The 20,799-nt window shown below is 41.1% G+C and overlaps 1 protein-coding gene across 1 annotated transcript; it reads left to right on the forward strand.

The window, feature by feature from the left end:
• On the forward strand, positions 1 to 19,167 carry Poglut1 (protein O-glucosyltransferase 1). The gene is made up of 11 exons (XM_004835672.3): positions 1 to 141; positions 664 to 754; positions 2,116 to 2,259; positions 4,234 to 4,369; positions 7,202 to 7,323; positions 9,371 to 9,430; positions 11,039 to 11,138; positions 13,017 to 13,075; positions 14,576 to 14,743; positions 16,160 to 16,216; positions 17,028 to 19,167. Exons 1-11 carry the CDS (start codon positions 42 to 44, stop codon positions 17,182 to 17,184), a joined length of 1,194 nt encoding a protein of 397 aa, XP_004835729.1. The 5' UTR covers positions 1 to 41; the 3' UTR covers positions 17,185 to 19,167.
• Positions 19,168 to 20,799: the final 1,632 nt, after the last annotated feature.

A 20,799-nucleotide genomic window follows, 5' to 3' on the forward strand; every position in this document is an offset into this window, starting at 1 on the left:
GTGGGGCAGCGGTTCTGTCGCGCTGTCCCGGGGACTCCGCAATGGGTCAGCCGGAGATGGATCTGGTGAAGAGCTCTCGGTGTCTGCTCTGGCTGCTGTTGCTACTCCTAATCCCCGTGCAGGGCCGCCAGAAGGAGTCAGGTGGGGCCCGGCCCTCCCCTCGCGGCTGGCGCCCAGGATGTTGTAGCCGCTTAACGCAGAGCTGCAGTCCTCCGGATTGGGACTTTGCGGGGAATGGGAAGTCACCGGGTCGCCGCTAGCACCCCTGGGGAAGGGGCGCGCGTGTGTGTTGCCAGAAGAGACGGAGGAGGGTTAGTGTCCATGCCTGTTAAGCGATCCTCTTTATGGGGCTTAATTTAAGTAAAAAGTGACGGTCTGTCACAATCCTGTTTATCGCTAGTCTTCTAGGGGCCGAGCATTAAGCTTGCATTTCCAATTTCTTGGACACCTGATGGCCCAGGCGGAGGAGCAGACTTGATTTAAGCACTGGCGATTTGCAGAAAGAATCTTCGTGGCTTTCGTTTCCACTAGTGGAATGGGAAAGGGATTTCTTGTAGTTTGAGTCTGTTGGGGCTGGCTGGCTTCCTGCCTGCCTGCTTGCTGCTAGCATATAAAAATGCTCCGGGGTATTTTTTTTTTTAACTCTCCTTTCACTTTTTGAAGGTTCAAAATGGAAAATATTTATTGACCAAATTAACAGGGCTTTGGAGAATTATGAGCCATGTTCAAGTCAAAACTGCAGCTGCTACCAGGGGTGAGTTCTTTGATCTGTCAACGAGAGCTAAATTCTTGTCGCAAGAATAGAGATAGCTGAGAGACCTAGGTTGCAGAGGTTAGAGCCTAACATTTCTTCCAATAGTCAAAGGTGCCTGAGGCGATTCTCCTAATTCTTTGAAATGGAGATTCCCTGGAATAGGAGAGGCCCCTTGGTCTTGGCACTAGGACAACTCCCTGTGAGATTTAGTCCATGTGCTTGGCTGTTTTTCCCATTGATGGAAAGCTTCCTGAGGTCTAGGTCTTTGTCTTTTTTTTTTTTTCTCCCAAGACTCCTCAACCCAGGGCCTTCACACTGAGTTACATCCCCAGCACTTCTTGTGTTTTTAATTTGAGACAAAGTCTTGCTGGGCTGGGCTGGAACTTGCAGATCCTCCTCCCTCAGTCTCCCAGAGTGCTGGGATTACAGTTGCACCACGTTGCCCAGCCCAGGTCTGTGTCTGTGTTGTATCCCCGGTACTGGCCCTGAGTAAGTGCATACAATAAATACTGTTGAAGGAATGAACAGACTTAATGGTGAATCAAATACTTTCTTGTTGGTTATTTTTAAACTATGCAGTTAGGTCTGGGACTTGCTGTGGTACAAAGATAACTACGTACATTGAAAACAGTTGGGTTCTAGTCACAGTTCTCCCTGATTAACGCTGTGGCGAGCCATTTACCTTCTCTGGTCCTCAGATTCCTCATCAGCTAAACAGTCCTTGTAGCTCCCTAGCCTGTTGTTGTTTTGATGCCTCAAAAATTCACCTGATGCTTGTACTTATTTTTTCAATAAATTTTATTTTATTTTATCCCATTCCCCCCCTCAAGTTCCCTCCCCTCCCTTTGTACAGAAGCTTTGTCTTATTGAAAACTTATTCTGTACTGAGCTTTACAAGAGATACAAAATAGTTTATTTTCTGTCTGCTGCTAGCAGGCTTCTTGGTTATGTGTATATGGAAGAGAGGCAGGGTTTAACTGTGAGATTCATAGAAAGGGATGTTGTTAGGGCTGCGGTGCTGGGACATGGATGTAGCAGGAATATCAAGGGGGAATTTGGATCAGACAGACCAGGAAGGGGCAGTCCAGATAGAGGGAAGAAGACATAGACTTGTCCTGACTTTTTGTGACTTTGTTGTGTTTGATATTTTTTGATAACTCATGGTGTTTCTGGGAATAGTTCCTTGTTTATGCCCTCTTGCCCTGTGCCTCTGGCAGTACTGGGGAGTGAACCCAGAACTTCATGCTGGGCAAGTGCCCTCCCACTGAGGTATACCTGCAGCCCCGACCACCATTCTTTCTAGTACTAAACACAAGTGCACTCCTGGCCTGCTTTCCCTAAGGATTCCCATTTCTTCACAGTGTCATAGAAGAAGATCTGACTCCTTTCCGAGGCGGCATCTCCAGGAAGATGATGGCCGAGGTAGTTAGCCGAAAGTTAGGAACCCACTATCAGATCATTAAGAAAAGATTATACCGAGAAGATGACTGCATGTTTCCCTCCAGGTAGGACTTGGCAGGAAGATGTTATCATCTGACATTATTACCTGCAGGCTACTTGATACTGCTCTTAGAAACCAATTGAGTGGACTAACTAGCAAATCCCTACTCACATTTCAGGGGGAATACAAAATACAGTAATAATAAGTTCTTCTCCTTGCCTGAGAATTTTTCTTCCCAGCTCCTCTATCAAAGCCTGTCTCCTTTTTCTTCATGAGGCTGTTACTGGCTGTGGTTCTGGCCCTTCTTCTCTTCCTTCCTTGGCTATAGTAGCTGCAAGACACAGGCTGATGAGATCTAGCAGGGTGAGCTGGACTGAAGGAGGAAAAGAAGCCTAGGTATATATTGAGTGTCTCTGAGTCACTAACTTGCCTGGGAAGAGCTGGAACTTGCAGATTCTCCTGCCTCAGCTTCTCAGAGTGCTGAGATTACAGGTGTGCACCCACATACCTGGCCTAGACTTATTGATCTTTGCCAGTTTGATTGGTAAAATCATCATCTAGTTTCATTGAAATTTCTTTATCATTAATATAGCTGAGTATGTTTATTAACCATTGATATTTTGTAGTTGTCTCCCTATGTATAAAAATTTTAATTAATTTAAGACTGTCTTATTATGTAATCTAGACTGGCCCTGAACTTGTACCCCAGCCTCAGCCTCCTGAGTTCTGGGAATATGGGCATGTACCATTATACCTGGTTTATAAAACTATTTTTTAGCTAGTCATTTCCATGATGCCAGAAAATTTTGATTAAGCCTTAGAATGCTGCCATCATGTAGTGTTAGTGAGGACCTCAAAGGATGGGGCAGAAACAAGCTAAACCATCAGTGTTTCTTTTCTTTCAAGAAATCCTCAGGAGCTTGATGTGGTGGTGCATGCCTACAGTCCCAGCACTTTGGAGGCCAAAGAAGGAGGATTGCCACAAGTTTGAGACCAGCTTAGGCTACATAGTGAATTCAAGCCCATCCTGAACTACAAAACAAGATCCCAACTCAAAAACCAAAAAAAAAAAAATCTTCTGAGGATCCCAAGGAGTTCAGTCAGAAAGCAAAGTTATAGTCTTCATATAAACACTTTTTCCTCCCTTGCAGAACTAATTTTAATAGTTTTTCTGTTTCTAAGTTGATTTTGAAATGAAAGACTTTCTTCATAAATTATTGAGACAATGTAGAAATAAAAGTGGTGTCTGTGTTGATCAGCCTCCTGTTACTATGACAAAATCCTTGGACTAATTAGAAATAGGGAAGGTTTACTTTGGCTGACAGTGCTGATGTTCCAGACCATGTTCCCCAGGCCCCATCATCAGTCTGGACCTGTGGTGAGGCAGCACATCATGGTGGGAGCACATGGTGGAGCAGGTGGCTCACGTCATACCAGCTGGGAGGCAAAACAGAGAGAGCAGGACACCATCATGGTGTCCCACAGTCTCCTTCAAGGGCTGTCCCCATGGCTTGGCCTCCCATGAAGATCTGACTCTTAAATAAGTTTTCTACCACTTCCCAATAGCACCAAGATGAGGATAAAGCCTTTAACACACAGGCCTTCCAGTGGACATCCCAGATCCTAACTATAGCAGTATGTTTCTGAGAAACAAAGCCCAAGGAACACAATTAGAAAATCAGCTATTCCAGTTCCTATCAGAATGCATACCTTTCCTACTAAGTAAACTATTTCACATAAGGGAAATAAAAAACTGGAAATGAATGGAGAAGTAGTAGGAGTAGCAGTAATATTTCCTTCAAAGCTGAGATGATTTATATGGAAAATGTTATTGTGTTATGGGCTGGAGCGGCTTAGCTATGAATTATAACACACATTATAGAAAAATGGATTAGACCCTTTAGAAGTATTGTTTTCAGGAGACTGCAGCAGGCTGATGATCCCAACACTGGCTTGTGTCACTTTAAGACAGAATTGAAATCCTTCTTTGTTCTAGAGCCTATAGGAACTGCTCTGGTGACTGTTTTCTGGTTGGCAGGTGCAGTGGTGTTGAGCACTTTATTTTGGAAGTCATTGGGCAGCTCCCTGACATGGAGATGGTGATCAATGTACGTGATTATCCTCAAGTTCCTAGATGGATGGAGCCTGCCATCCCAGTTTTCTCCTTCAGTAAGGTAAGTACAAGAAGAGTCACATGGGGGTGGGGGACAGAAAGTAGTCCTCTAGGGTATTAGGAAGGGATTATTGTCCTGAGGTAGAGTTTGGTGAGTAATGGTGAGGATAAAATCTGAGGTCCAGGAATGGGCTTGTGTCCCTCTTAGTTCACAGTGGTTGAGCAGTAAGACTAAGGATATGGAGTGAGGCCATGTAAGTACTGCAAGTTTCCTTAAGTGCCTGTAGGGCTAGGGGTGGAAGCTAGGGACTAAGAGGACCAAAGAACCGGCAAGGCCTTCAGGTGGGGGTCTAAGATCCTCCAGAGCATCCAAGAAAGGTCATGAGCTTGGAGTTAGGGAACACTCTCCCTCAAAAATATTTGTAGAGCTAGGGTGGTAGAATGCTTGCCTAGAATATTCAGGGTCCTGGGTTTGATCCCCAACATTGCAAACAGAATTTTTTTGAGCTCCTATAATGAGATATCAGTTATAGTGCTAAATATCATTTATCTTATCTAACACTGCATCCCAAGGGCCCATCAGAGCTAAAAGTGAATCTGAAGGTACTAGATAGTGCCACATGGTTTGTATCCAAACAGTGTACTGCAGAGGTACTGGGATAGTTACTATGGAGGGCAGGAGTAGCCAGGATACGCCTGTGGGCTTAGAGACGTTGGGACATACAATAGTCAGTCTCAGGTGTGTGCAGATAATACACTGGCAGGGATGGGCCCTGGTTCCCCAGAGACTAGATATGAAAGCATTGAGGGGTGGAGATAGGAAGGTTAAAAGACAGTGGATGGGGGAAGAATAGATTTGGGGAAACTCCATTGGAGTTGGGAAAAGGAACACCATCTCTGATTTGGTTTTTCCAAAGCAGAGAGCCTTTTAATTCCCACCTTTTCTTTATCATAGTTTACTTTCTCTCTAGCCTTGTTTATTTCCTGTGTTGCAAGTGGGCTGAGGCCACATTTGTATTGTGTTGCCTATGATTAGCCTCATTTCTGAAAAGGGCTTAGTCCCATTGTTTGTCCTGAAACTCTCCCAGAAGAACAGATAGAGGCTCCCATGTAAGTCAGTAAGGACTTTGTGTCTATTACTTAATCTGTTATTTCTGTGAGTAATGAAGTATGACTATCAATATACTTTCCTTTCATTTTTACTTGCGTTTTACTTTTTTAAATCAGTGACTCCTGGTTTCCAAGGCATTTTAGCCTGTCAACTTTGTAGCTAAGTGTACACTTTGTATTTAACACCTGTTAGATAGGTAGTGCTTGATGAATCACATATTTTTAAGGTTTGAGAGAAGTCAAACAGCATATTGTACAAGTAATTTCAATGAAGAAATGGTAGAGATAAGAGTTTGTCAGTGGCCTGATGTTTAATAGGAGTGACCATAAAAAGCAACAAATGATTTCAAACTTTCTTCAAAAGATATGTGGTAATACATTTTCTCCCCATTCTGCTCATTGGCACTTCTGACCCCTGTTGATGAATAGCCAGCTATTATGGCTTTTGTCTAGATGTCCCCCCTAAAGCCTCATGCAGTCTTAGGTGTGGCTTTTTCAGAGGTGGCTGGACGTAGAGTGTTTAAGACTGGGATTGATTCATGGTGCAATGCTAGGCTCAAGGGCACTAGGATTAAGGATATGAGTGCTATCTGCCCTAAGTAGCCTGCGTAAGATAAAAGGGGCAGAAAGACGCTGTCAAGTCCCTTGTTGCTTTTGCTGTTTTCTGCCACCATGAACTGTTGCCCCCCTGCCATGTGCCAGCCTGCTTTGGAGCCAGCCAATTATGAACTGAAACCTCTACGAACTGTAAACTAAACCTTTCTCTGTAAATTTGAATATCCCAAATTTTGTCTTAGCAATGAGAGAAAAGTAACTAACACACCAAGGATTTAGTGATCAACCAGTATGAACTTAATAGTGCCACAGTGTTAGGTAACACTACCTAACAATTATTAAGTACTTACTATGTGCCAGATATTGTCCCAAGTTTTTACATGTGTTAAGACATTTATATTAAAAATAGGCTGATAGATAAATGGCATTATTGATATTATTTTCCACAATACCATGATAAGGAAACTGAAGTATAGAGAGATTAACTCACCTAGAGCTCTAAAGAGATGGAGTCCATTTTCAGACTCCTGATCTGTCTCAAGAGCCACACTCTTGACTATCCCACTCTATTTCCTAGTTCTTGCTCTCAAAACAGCCACTAGGCTGGGTGTAGTGTCATATGCCTGTAATCTCAGCACTCTAGGAGCCTGAAACAGGAGGATTACAAGTTCCAGCCCAGTCTGGGCAATTTAGCGACATAATGAGACCCTGCCTAAAAATAACAGAATAAAAGAAGTCTGGCGCTATAGCTCTGAGTAAAAGCTCTGAGTCCATTCTCCAGTACCAACACAAATCAAAGAAACAAACAAACAAAAAACAATGCTAAGAAATAACTAAGAACAGGCAAGGCACTGAAAACTCCAAGGGTAATAGCAGTTAAACAAGGAGAGAACTTTGTGATTATTCACAATTGGGCATATTATTTCCATAAACTAAAAACCTGAATGGTGTATATCCTTTAGAAAAACAGAATTTTGGGGAACTGAAAACGTTGAGCTTTAATATGGTTCTAAATTCTAGGATTCAGTGGGCCTGCGAATTTTAACCTTATGGTCACTTTTGTGTTTTAATGAATAGATAGTGGGCATTGCACAATAGAGGAACTATATCTTTGGCAAGTTGGTGTTCTAGCAAGGCCTTTGTCCATATCCTGTGTTGTGAGTGCAGTTTGCCTCTTCTTGCTCTATTCCAAGACTTATTTGTAATGGCCTTTCTGTTTCTGACAAAGACATCAGAGTACCATGATATCATGTATCCTGCTTGGACATTTTGGGAAGGGGGACCTGCTGTTTGGCCAATTTATCCTACAGGTCTTGGACGATGGGACCTCTTCAGAGAAGATCTGGTAAGGTAGGTCCCATAGAGAGGTTTTATTTTTTCCTTTTGCAGGCTTTCTTGAAGTAAGGAGTGGAATAGAGGCAACATTTACTTTACAATAACTGATTTTTAAGTTAAAAATAAAGGGTAGAAAATTGTTTCTAGCGTAAGAAATTTTGAGTGTATATAAAAGTATTTGCATATCCATAAATAGGGTAGAAGAGTCTTTCTTAAACTGTCAGCAGTGTCTCTGTGGGGAGGATGATGGGAGATTTTTAATTTATTTAAAAAATTTCCTGTACTTTAAAGATACTTTAAGAGGAAAATAGATGACCAGGTTGTGAGAGAGGGTGGAAAGTTTCTTGGAATTTTTCTCATAGTTATCTCACAGTTATCTCCTGGTTATCTCAAGTACATGCTTACTTCAGGCTGGGGATACTGGTGCATACCTATACTCCCAGCTCGCAAAGCTGAAGCAGAAGGATCACTGAGAGTCCCAGGCCAGCCTGGGCTACATAATAAGACCCTGTCTCAAAAAAGCAAAAAACAAAATTAAATGCAAGATTATTTCAGATCCTCTTTGTTTATGACTGAAACAGGCTTTAATTTGTTAACTGACTCTTTCCTGGTGTGATTTCAGAATATAAGTGGTCTGGTCATCTAAGCTGAAGGTGTGCTGTAGCCAGCTGCATTTTACAGACATGATTCAGGAAGCACTGGTGCTTAATGAAGCCAGGCATAATGGCACAGTCCCATAATCCCAGAACTCTGGAGGGAGAGGCAGGAGGATCACAAATTCTAGCCCAGCCTTGGCAATTTACTGATTTTTGTGTGTGTCAAGAAGGGGTGTAGGAGTGCGGGAATAGGGGGATGTAGCTTGGTGCAAAGGCCCTGGGTTCAAGCCCTAGTACCACAAAAGACGAAATCAAAACCAGAAAACCCAAAAATCAGCATTGGTGCTGGAACACAGCCCACGTAAATCTTCTCTGGAGTATAAGGACAGCAAGAATTTAATTCAAATTTCTGTAAATATCTTTCACTTCTATAAGTGTGGCTGGAGATTTAAACATTAAGAGTATGTCTTCTTCCTGAAGAAACACATGGGGCCCGATCCCCAGTAGCAGTTAAAGCCCTGTGGATAAATACGGGCTTCTTCTCCAGCAGCTATAATTTGGAAAATTTTTAAAATGTAAGTAAGTCTTTCTTTTTATAGAACTAGATCTGGAAAATGTCTTTGCCCAACTATTTGAGGGATGTGGGAGTGAAGGCCCAGAGAAAGTCAAGTGACTTGCCCAAGGTCAGGGGCAAACCTAGGCTTAAAGTTCAGGTTACTAAGTACATTGTCCTCTCTACTGTAGCAGCTCGTGCTATCTGAGGCCTCTGGACATTGAACCCAATATCTCTTATTTGCTTTTGGTTTTGAACATAATTTTAAGGAGGTGGGAGAAGGAGTCTTGAACTTTTTTTCCCTTAAAGTTAGTCTTTTGCATTGGCATTAGGAGTTTGGGTTAGTTGATTGGTTATTTATTCATTTATTGGTACTTGGGATAGCACCCAGGACCTTCACACCAACCTATATCCCTATCCCTTCTTGAATTTTTTTTAAAACATCAAACAAGATCTTTCTCATTTGTGCTAAACATGGCATTTAGAGTTTAGGAGCTTTTCTTTCATCAAGTTAATGTTAATTTATTAAAAGGGCAGTAGATTTGTTGATGTTTCTAATAAGCCCCTCTAGAACAGTGAAATGATAACGAAGGGGATCATGGTGTCCTTCAGACTTGTTCTTTTGCCTGGCCTTCATCAGATTTATTTAAAAATATAGCCAGGTGTGGTGGCATATGCCTAATCCCAGCACTTGGGAAGCTGAAGCAAGAGAACCCCATGAGTTTCAGGCTAGCCTGAGCTACATAGTGAGTTCAAGACCAGCGTGGACTGCACAGAGAGACCCTGCCTCAAATAAATGAATGAATGAATGAATGAATGAATGAATAAGCAGCCCTGAGCTGATCTTCAGAAATGGTTAGATCATATCCTTATGTAGTTGAAAACAGAAACTAATCAAAATCTGTATTTTTAGGTCAGCAGCACAGTGGCCATGGAAAAAGAAAAATTCTACAGCATATTTCCGAGGATCAAGGTGATTATCTTTTCCAATCTCTTACAAAGGTATTCTTCTAAGCATGTGTAAAATATAAGTAATCTTGAGAGTATGATGAACTCTGTGGTTGAAAGAGAAAACTAAGATAGCTGAGAAATAAAGGTGGAGTCACAGAATTTTACACTAGAGAAGAACTCAGTTATTTGCCTAAATCACTCTGAACTGAACTGAAATTCAAAGAAGTAAAGCTCATCCTGCAGTCATGCAGCAATGTGCAGAGTGCCCAAGTGTGTTGGACACTGACTGTGGTGCTGAGCAGAGCAGATGGTGTCTGCTGGTTCACAGTTTCCTCAGAGTCACTTGGCTGATGCCACAGCCACTCTGCTGGTTACTGCAGCTTGGGAATCATCCCTAGGTCTCCTACTGCTTTTGTCCTGTACCCCTAAGCCCTTTGACCACGTGGCTGCCAAACACTGCTTAATAGACAGAGGGAGGCTGGGGAACGTGGAGAGGGCAGTGGAAAGGAGAGAGAAGAAAGAAATGGATAAGGGAGTAGAGACACTGAATGTTCAGTAGCCTATCCCCAGTGCCAAGAACAGGACTTGGTAGGTGAATGCACAGTAAGTATATGTGGGACAAATGAACAGAAAAGACCAGGAAAGAGAAGACAGGCATGATGGTGCACATTTGTATCCCAGCACTCTGGGAGGCTGAGGCAGGAAGAGCACAAATTCCAGCCTATCCTGAGCAACTTAGAGACTTAAGAACATCCTGTCTCAAAATAAAGAATAAAAAAAGGCTGAGGAGGTAGCCTAGTGCAAAGGCCTGTGTTCAATCCCCAGTACTACAGAAAAAGGGGCAGGGGCTGGGTGAGGTGAGAAGTCTTTTGCAGTTTTTGTGATGACTGTTTATCACTTTGGCAGGGGACTTTAGGTTGCATATAGGCCTTCTACCCACTGCTTACTGTTCCTGACTTTTCTGATTACCAGCTCTTGAGATCACAGATTCTTAACTTGGGGTTTATAGCCGGGCTGTAGGAGTTTTAGGAACTCCTTGAAATTAAATGGGAAGATGTGCATTTTTCACTTTTTCAGGGGATCCATGACCCCTCATATGTCAAGATGCTCTGCTATTTAGGCCATAGCTAGGACTTTCTCCACATAGCAGCTTCAGATTTTGAAGCCTTTTAGTTTTTATTTTTGTTTTGTTTTCTAATGTAAACATTATGCTGGACTTTATAGAGCATGTACAACAAAGGTCCTATAGCTATTTTGGTGAATTATAATTACCTAGTCACATAGCTATGAACACCAGTGATTACAGAGGCTACATGAACCTTCCATGGGATACAGCTATAGAGACCAGAACAACACACCCTTTGAGACCAGATGTCAGCTAAGAAAAGCCAGACACTCCCCATTCCTGAAGGGTGTAGTGGAGACAGCCCGAACCACCAAGGTGCTGCAGTAACAGGGATGCCCCCACTGCATCTTTCAGGGATGGGGAGTGTCTGGATAATTCAGAAAGCAGTGATTTATCCATCTGTGCAGAAAGCCATTGCCTGGGTCTGGTGTTGCTCACCTTTCAGTTATGAGAACAGTATATGGTATAGCCCACATAGCTGTATGTTATGTGTTTCTTTTATAGGACAAGTCCAGAACGGGATCCTCTCATTCTTCTATCTCGGAAAAATCCAAAGCTTGTTGATGCAGAATATACCAAAAACCAAGCCTGGAAATCTATGAAAGTAATCAGCAAACATCTGACTAGAACTACAGCAGTGAACATTCTCACTCAGAGAACATTGCCGCCTGGGTAGAATCTGAAATTAGGTTTCTTCTCAGTGGTGAGATGAATGTAGAGCAAGTTCCACAAAACAGTATTAGCATAGATGTAAATTCTTCTATTTCAAACACACATTACTTTTCTGGCCATATTATGACTAATATATTATACTACTTTGGAGGTTTAAACCAGAGGTCAGAAGCTTTTTCTGGAAAAGCCAGGTAGTAAAGATTTCATCTGTGCAGGCCATGTGGTCTCCATCTTACTTAGTATTCTCCTCTGCTGTTGCAGGGTGAAAGCAGCTGTAGGCAACAGTTAAACAAATGAGCGTGCCTCTTTCCTAATAAAAACTTCATTTACAGTCACTGAAATTTGAATTTCATGTCGTTTTCACAGATCATACATAAGGTATTTTTCTTTTGCCTTTTTTGAAAATGTGAAAATGTTTAGTCCATGGGTTCTACAAAACCAAGTGAAGGGTTGTGATTGTAGTTTGCCAAACCCTGGTTTAAACTAATGGTTCTTAACCTTGGCTATAATAGTAAAACCAGAGAGCTTAAATAGTGAATCAGATGAATCTATGTCTGGAAGGCCAAGAATCTTCATTTCTTTAAAACATCCCAAGTGATTCTAAGGTGAAACCAGAAATTGAGTTTTTTAATCTGGAGTCTGTTTCTGTCCTCTGAACATGTTCCTACCAGCTTGAACCATCGGTGGTACATGCATGATTGTCCCATCAGGTGGAATTTTATACTTTTATTAGGAAAAAAGACCAATTAAAGTGACCAGATCCATTTGTACCACCAGTATTTCAAGCCATTCAGTGGGACAGTCATGCAGCAGTACCACCAGTGGTTCAAGCTGCCTGGCAGCGAGACATACAAATTACTGCCTCATTATGAACATGTTAAATCTATGACTTATTGCCTTAATTAACAGACTTAAAGCCCTAAATTTCCTCACCTGAAATTTCCATATATCATATGAAAATGCTATAAAAAAAGGTTTCAACTTCTTGGGAAAGAATTAAAGGTTTCTGATAAGTATCATTTGATTCAATTTTGAGCAAATGAGTTTAAAGAACTGTTAAATAGAAGTACAGAAAAATGCATTTAGCATACGAGTTATTAGTGTTTACTTAGAGGCAGCAAAAGCCAAGAAGAGGTACCGCCCTTGTCCAGCTTCCTGTCCTCTAAAGAGGGTAGACGGTACATGGGCTTTACTTCAATGCCCCCAGGTGCCAGCAGGTGAATGCAAGGAGTGAGCCAGAGAAAATACTTAACAGCTACAGTTGGTTGCTACCAAGTGGGAATAGTTTTTCAGATCGTGCTTTGTATTTTATTTTATTTTCTCCAAGAAAAATTGGAAATCTGGATTTTTGCAAGAAGTAATCCTGCCAGCCATAAATATTGGCAATCGTTTCAATATTTTTTTTAAAAATGCCCTCCATGCTCAGCAGAATTTGTGTGTGGGCTCTCCTCCTAAGCTCAGCAGCAGCCAGCACTTGTGACCTCTGTGTGTGTAATTTGCCCACAGTGAAGTGGGCTGCAGGTTGTGCCTTCTGAGTTCAAAGCATGAAGCAGCATGGCTTCAAGCAAGCTTAAATTCTAGTCAGACAGACCTGGGTTAAAAACCTTAATGTCGCATGACCCTGAGCAAGTTTCTTAACTTCTGGAAACCGTGGCTTCTCATCTAATTAATGAGAATAATAATGTCTCCTGAGTATGTTTATTATGAGGGCTAAATGAGTGTATGTTGCGAAAAGTTTAACAATGCTTGCTGCACATGGGTTGCCCATAAATGCTACCATTACTAATACCAATGACTTTTTCATTTAAAGGACACTTTGGGAAAACCAGCAGCTAAAGATGTTCATCTTGTGGATCACTGCAAATACAAGTATGACTTCCAGAGCTCCTCACTCTTAGTTTCTGTATTGCTTCTGAAATAGCTTCACTTTGGATAAGAACTTTAATACCAAGATCTGGCATGAATTCATTTAGCTGGCTTTTACTGAGGGCCTGTTGTGTACTGACCTAGGTTTTGTTGGGACTGTAGAGTGGAATGAAACAGGTTCCCTGCTTCTGGAGAGCTTGCCATTAATTAAAGTGCTGGGATTTTCCTTTTCCATATACCACCCATCCAAGAGTTGAAGTTAGGCTAAATATTTATCAGGTTAATAAATATAGTGAGGGGCTGGGGATGGAGCCCAGTGGTACAGCATGTGTTTAGCATGTTTAAGGTCTTGGGTTTGATCCTCAGCATGTGTATGATGTATAATATATATATGCCAGGACTAAGGATCTGTTAAGCATGTAAACAGGCATAGAGGGAAGTAGTGTAGGGATCCAGAGATAAGAATTCTGATTGCACACACAGTGAGACCTGTAGGGTAAGAACAATCCTGGAGACAGAGATGCATATGTGAGAAATGCTAAGAAGAAATGTTATTCTTTTCTAAGACAGTTTATTTTGTGTGGAAGGGGGGGGATGAGTGAGACAGGGTCTTACTACATAGTTGAGGGTGGCTTTGAACTGACATATAGCCCAGGCTGGCCTTTAACTCACACCAGTCCTCCTGCCTCAGCCCCCTGAATGCTGGGATAACAGGTTTATGCCAGTGCATCTGGCTAAGATAGCCTTTTTCCAAGGAGCATTTCTTTGAAGGTTGATTAGGTTAGGTCTATTCTCCCTTCATGGGAAGGGAAGAAGAAGGTGATGTCCAGAAAAAGAGATATCCTTGACCAGATGAGATACATTGGGAGGCTATGACTAGTTACAGATAATAGGCATAAACGGATACGCCTGTGACATTTTTTTTCTCTTATTTTTTTTTTAGTACTGGGGATCAAACTCAGGACCTTGCGCTTTTGAGGCAGGTGGTGGCACCACTGAGCTAAATCCCCAGCCCTTCACTCTTTTTTCACTCTTTTTTTTTTGGTACCGGGGATCAAACTCAGGTCCTTGGGCTTGCTCAGCAGGCAGCGAAACCACTGAGCTAACTCCCCAGCCCTCCGGCCCTTCACTCTTGATTTTTGATGTACATCATTGAACATTACTGTTTCTTCTCAAGTATGTCCAAATCTGCAACAGTCTATTATTTCCTTCTGAGTTTTATATGCTTTCCACTCATCATTCAGCTTCTGAACTTATCTAGCTCTGTCTGGAGAAAGTGTCCCTCTTTGTTTCTTACCTGACATTCCCAGAGCAACCTGCAGCCCCAGCCCTGGAAAAGCAGGAAGTTTGTGGAAGCCCCACAGAGGCATACAGATGTGTCCTGCAAAACTGAAAATGAGAAGGGGAGGGAGAGGAATCACAAGAGGAGGGTATATGAAAAAAATATTGTATTTGTGGCAGCAGGCATAAAGTATCCAAATGTATTTTGCTCTTTTTTCCCAGGTATCTGTTTAATTTTCGGGGTGTAGCTGCAAGTTTCCGGTTCAAACACCTCTTCCTGTGTGGTTCACTTGTTTTCCATGTTGGCAGTGCATGGCTAGAATTCTTCTATCCACAGCTGAAGCCGTGGGTTCACTATATCCCAGTCAAAACCGATCTCTCTAATGTCCAGTAAGTAGCTGTCCTTCAACTGAGAGTCTCGAATGACCTTGCAATTGGCTGCAGAGTCCAGCCATTTAAGGCATTTACTCTTTTTTTTTAAATTTTTTAAAAACTGTATTACTTTATTATCATTCACTAAACACACACATATACAAAAATTAAAATTATTCAAAGAAAAACAATGCAAGGGAAAAAAACTATAATAATATTCAAATATAGTAGAACTCAACCAAAGCAAAACTGAAAAGTGCTTAAAGATTTTTCCATATAATTTAAAAAAACATCTCCAGCATTAACTAGACATCGGAGGATGTGATTTGTTTTAGAAAGATTTTCAGAACTAATATTGAACAAATAGTGGTCTGGAAAAAAATTGTAATTAGCTAGTAGACTCCACATAGGCCAAATTTTTTTAAATTTAAATTTCAATAGTCATATGACATGTGATGGAAATATAATCTGAGAAATGTTATTAGGCAATTTCATCTGTGTGTATTGCAAAGTACCACACAGAGTGCCAACTTCTAAGTGCAAACTGAAAAGGCATTTACTTTTGATAATATTTTCCAGTGAAAGCTTTATTCCTATTTATTTGGTTTGCACATACTGAATAGTGATGCATTCTTATCCACAATTGCTATAAGTGGGATTTAATTTGAAAGTGTTTTCATGCTGGTTCCAGCGTAACATTCAGACAATATGAAATAAAAAGGGCTCTAATCTCTCAAAGACTAAAGGTAGGGATATTTCATCCTGTTATATTATCAGTGGGATTCTAGATATAACATGAAACTGACCCAAGTAAAGCTTACATTTCTTTTCATGATGGGAAGACATAGGAAGAGATACAGAGAAGGGCTAGAAATGTGATCCCAGTTCCCTATTCCGGGGGCTAGCACAAGAATTTGGAGATAGAATCTGCACACAGTGATGCATGCCTATAATCCAACCACTTGAGAGGCTGAGGCAAGAGGATTGCTGTGAGTTCGAGGTCAAGCCAGCCTGAACTATATAGCAAGATCCTGTCTCAAGAAACCAAAAGAAAAAAAAAGAATTTGGAGACAGGTTGGAAATGTTTTTTCATTCTTGAGTTTTTAGAATATCATTGAACATTTCTATTTTTTCTCAAATATGTCCAAAATCTCTAATTGTGAGACAGGGTCTTGCTAAGTTGCTCAGGCTGGGCGCAAACTTGCAGTCCTCTTGCCTCAGCCTCCAGAGTACTGGGATTGCAGGCGTGTGCCACCATGCCCCCAGCCTAAGTTTTTGTTGTTGTTATTGTTTTTTCCTACAAACACCCTAGTATCTTTACCTTAAAGAGATAATATACCATCCACATATGTAGAGATCAATCTATGATTTTTCTAACTTAGTATTAATGAGTTTAGCCTACATTTTAGGGTCTAATAATTCTTTTCATTTTAGGGAACTTTTGCAGTTTGTAAAAGCAAATGATGATATAGCTCAAGAAATTGCTGAAAGGTAAGCTGTGTTCGTTTTCCCTTTTTCTATTTTGTCACCCCTGCTTTTGGGGGGGGGGGGTACTGGGGATCGAATTCGGATCCTTGTGCTTGCAAAGCAGGTGGCAAAACCACTGAGCTAAATCCCCAGCCTCTGTTTTTGTTTTTTGGGACGGGGTCTTGCTATGTAGTTCAGACTGGCCTTGAGCTCACTATATAGCCCAAACTGGCCTCGAACTCACAGCAGTCCTCCTGTCTCAGCCTGCCAAGTGCTCAGATTATAGGCATGTGCCACTATGTCCAGTTTACTACCCCCTTTTTGCCCTCGCTAAAGTTACCTGGATATTGTTATCATGATAATATCCATTCATTAGTCTCATGATGCAGAGATAATTCAGAAATAAAGCTGCCTGGGAAAAAACGTACACATTCACATATATCCAAGCTGTATAAAAATGGACTGGAATTTTGACTTGATTAAGTACTTTTGATGATCATTGGCTGGTAATGTGTTTGTGTTTGTTTTTAAAGGAAAAATATTAAGTTCTATTGCTAAATGCATGTATATGGACATGATGATATAGGGCTGGTTCTGAGAGTCAAACGAGTCAATTCAGTATAAAGTACTGAGTACGGCTTGCTATAACATAGCCAACTCACATGAAAGCTATTATTTATTATACTAACTCTATGTTACACTATGCTTTTTTTTTTTTCGGTACCTGGGATCGAACTTGGGACCTTGTGCTTGCGAGGCAGGTGGTGGAATCACTGAGCTAAACCCCCGGCCTGAACTCCATGTTTTAAAATATTCATGTTACTCTTTTCTTTAGGGGAAGCCAGTTTATTATAAACCATTTGCAGATGGATGATGTCACGTGTTACTGGGAGAACCTCTTGACTGAATACTCCAAATTCCTGTCCTATAATGTGACACGAAGGAAAGGCTATGATCAGGTTATTCCCAAAATTTTGAAAATTGAACTGTAGCGGTCACAGGACCAGAGTCCTCTGTGTGGCAGCAAATCTCAGCTATGCTGTGGTGAAAAGCTTCCTGTGAGCATGGTACCTGTACCTTGAACACCTTTATCAAGCTAAGCATCTGTTTTCCTCAGGCTGCACCCACAGCAAGTCTTAGAGATCTCAAATGTGTGTAATACATAGATATGAAGCGCCTCAACTAGGGCTGAATAAGGAAAAGTTATGAGATGTGGATTTTGAACTGGATTTTACCTTTCATTTTCTAATGACAAGTCACAGCTTGTGTCTCAGATCAGCTACGTGTACATGTGCATCCCTGTGAAATTGAGTGTGTCTGTGTGTGATACCTTTTGTTCCATCACTCGGATCTAGTACAGCTCATTGGCACAATTCTTAAGTTATTCTAGAGTTCACTGCTGTTCCTTTATTTTAATGTAGAAATCCTCTGGGATTTGGGAAAATACCTGGGCCGCAGTTCCTGAAGGCTCTAAGGAAGGAGTAGCTGTGTCACGCAATGATGTAGGAGTTCTTTTTGTAAAAGTATACACTCTGGTATGCATGAGGTTTCTATAGTGCCACATAGAAAGGGCCAACTGCATGAGTAACTATTGCAGTTGGATTTTAAGTTCTTTTTCTGTGCCTTCACACCCTTCTTTTTATTGTCTCTGAAGGACAAAAAAAGACAAAAACTCATTGATAAATTTAGGAAGTGGTCTTCATTCTTTAAAAGAACTCTGGTTAAAAGAGCAGCTCTTCGCACATCTTAATATTTTTCCTTATTAAATTGATAGAAACAGGGCAGTCTCAGTGTTGTGCAGGGATCACACGGAATCTCTGTGTGAACTCATCAGGGTGGTAATTTAGAGCATCCGGTTTTTACATTCACTTATACATATTTGTTTATTTTAGTTGTTGAGGCTTTTTCTCTCCCTTTTTCGAAAATGATATTTGGACAGTAGTTTACTAGATGTTCTAACAGTAAAAAATGAAGAAACATGTTTAGATTAAAACTCTAGTTCAGTGACTTAGAACCATTCTTATCCCTTACATTTAACATTTCTACAGAAAAATTAGCTCTTTTCTTTTGGCTCTTGAGAATTGTTCAGTGTTAACAAATTTCGAAATTAGTAACTGTAAGAATCCCATAAAATCAGATTTTATTTAATGTGTCAGAAACACGTTTGGCTCTTTAAGTCTAAAGACTTAAAAAGAGATACTGAACATCACCCACAAGATCATTGCATTCAAAAGGCAGATGTTTAAAATTGATTCTTCTGCTTGAGTACTAACAAGTTCCATGGACCATACCTGTGAGTACAAGTACAGTGAGAGGCAGTCCAATTTTCTCAGTTATGCTGTGGTTTTGCCTTAGCACTAGAAGGCCCTATGAAACAGAATCCTTTGCTCCACATTTTAATTTCCCTTTCACTAAAATAAGAACAAAATTAGCTCTCCTTAAGGAATTGAAGCTTCATTTCCCTGGGAATGTTTCCCATTTTGTTTTAGGTTGCAGCTTCTGTCTGACTCTGTCTTTCATTCTTCCAGGCAGTTAGGGGCTACCATAATACTTTCCTTGTGCCAGTATTTTATGATAATACATTTTAGTTATTTGGCTATTTCTATTCTGTGAGCTTAGTGATAGGTAGGAATCATTATTTACTCATCTTGATGTCTTCATTATCCAACATAGTGCCTCACACAATAAGTACTAAAGAGCTATTGGAGATAGTGGGATGGATGGGTGAAGACAGCTGGCATAACAGGATCCTCTTTGTAGATTTTCTTGCCATTAGCGCCGACGAGGAATTGGATAATCTGTCCAAATCCTCATTTGTCGTTCAGAGTCAATCAGGACATCTTTGTCTTTAAATACAGCAGAAGTTGCTCAGATTTTGTACTTACCTGTTTACCTCAGTGTAGATGGTATGAGGATTGTGTGTAATAATATGTAAAGTGTTTATTTTTGAAAATAATTTGTATCTCTACAACATGTGAAGGGTTTTGTCATCATTAATACTTGCTTAATCCCAAACTTACCCTTTCTGCCTCAAAAATTCATTCTACTAATGGAAAAGGTTTATGTTGTATATACTACAACCAAATGTAATGCTGTATATATAGCAAGGGCTGCACCTGGTGAACTTGGCAGAGAGGGGGAACCTGCTGCTCTCTGGGAGGAAATTCACTATGGAAGAAGCTTTATAAGCAGGACTCAACCAGGACTGGGGTAGGATGGTGGTTCCAGGCACACTGTGGTGACCACTGGAATCCTTCCCTGATGGAGTTACTCTGCTGGCAGATACATGTCCTGAGGATGAGGAAGCTGTATGTGTCACATACTGGTCCAACTAAATACTAACAACATCAGACCATGGGGCAGCGTGGGGGATTATCCCTAGTAAAAGAAGCCCTGATGGTTTACGGAAGTGGGAAATATGGAAAGGTGAGTCTGAGGCTAGACCATGAACAGTGTAGGTGTGCACCACCACTGTCAGCATTCAGGAGGCTGAGGTAGGAGAATTGCCATGAGTTTAAGGCTGGCTGGGTCTACACAATTCAAGACCAACCTAAACTACATAATGAGACCCCGCTCAAAAGAAAAAAAGGAATGGGGAGTTTCTTGAGGTATGAAATGGGATTACAAATGAGTCGCCATTAACCCAAAGGAGAAAGCAGCTAGACTTAGTGAAATTTGCCTGTCAATATAATGATACTTGTGTCTAAGGCTAGACAGACCTGAGGATATTTGAATTATTTGTAAATAATTTCACAGTATCTGCCTTACCTCCATCCTGCCCCATGCTAAGGCCTCCCTTATCCCAGAATCATTCTGAGGTTCTCTTTAGCATTTTAAGCACTTAGCTTTTTCTTCATGTAGGCTAGACAAGCACTGTTGGGCTTTCAGATCCTAAGACCTTATCCTGATGCCCACTTCTACCTAATACTGGATAATCAGCAAACTAGAGGGGATTGTCTTAAAACAATTATTTTTTAGTAGTACTTAAGATTAAACCTAGAGCTTTCACACTGAACTACATCTCCATCCACCATACCCCCTTTAAAATTTTTGAGACAAAATAAAATAAAATTACATATAAAAAAAATTTTTTTTGCATCAGGGCTTAAGTCACTAAGTTGCTCAGGTTGGGCTCAAACTTGTGACCCTCCTGTCTCAGCCTGGGATTACAGGTGTGCACCACCACACCCTGCAATTCAATATTTACTGAACACCTGCTTCATGTCAGACACTGGTAGGCCCTAGAGATAGAGATAAGTATATGTGGCTTCTAACTTCAAAGATCATTGAACAGTAAATTATGCTGCAAAGCAGTGAGTGCTATGCTAGATGCACAGTCTATTTGTGCCCCAGGCATCCATCAAGAAAACCTCCGTGGCAGTTACTGATTGAGCTGGTCACTCTAGTCAGGCATTGCTCTGGGCTTTATCTATGGAATGTCCAGCCATCAATTCCCAGCATTGTGTACTGTATTACTAGGAGTCGTGACTCGAAATTATAACAAATAGGAGTCACAGTGAAGGGACTGGCCAAGAGAATAGGGAATGTGGTGACTAACAAGGATTAAGTGAATTTACACAAACCAGTTGAGAGAATTGTGAATGAGT

The sequence above is a fragment of the Heterocephalus glaber genome, unplaced genomic scaffold (assembly GCF_053883595.1).
Source record: "Heterocephalus glaber isolate CG9 unplaced genomic scaffold, H.glaber_assembly_v1.0 deba00000122, whole genome shotgun sequence".
Lineage (NCBI taxonomy): Eukaryota > Metazoa > Chordata > Mammalia > Rodentia > Bathyergidae > Heterocephalus > Heterocephalus glaber.

What these genes read in the sequence shown, in the direction of transcription:
- Poglut1 (XM_004835672.3), top strand. Translation starts at nt 42, where the DNA reads ATGGGTCAGCCGGAGATGGATCTGGTGAAGAGCTCTCGGTGTCTGCTC. An exon ending in TTCAGAGAAGATCTGGTAAG is followed by an intron (nt 7,324 to 9,370) that starts GTAGGTCCCATA and finishes CTGTATTTTTAG; the next exon opens with GTCAGCAGCACAGTGGCCAT. An exon ending in GTGGATCACTGCAAATACAA is followed by an intron (nt 13,076 to 14,575) that starts GTATGACTTCCA and finishes CTTTTTTCCCAG; the next exon opens with GTATCTGTTTAATTTTCGGG.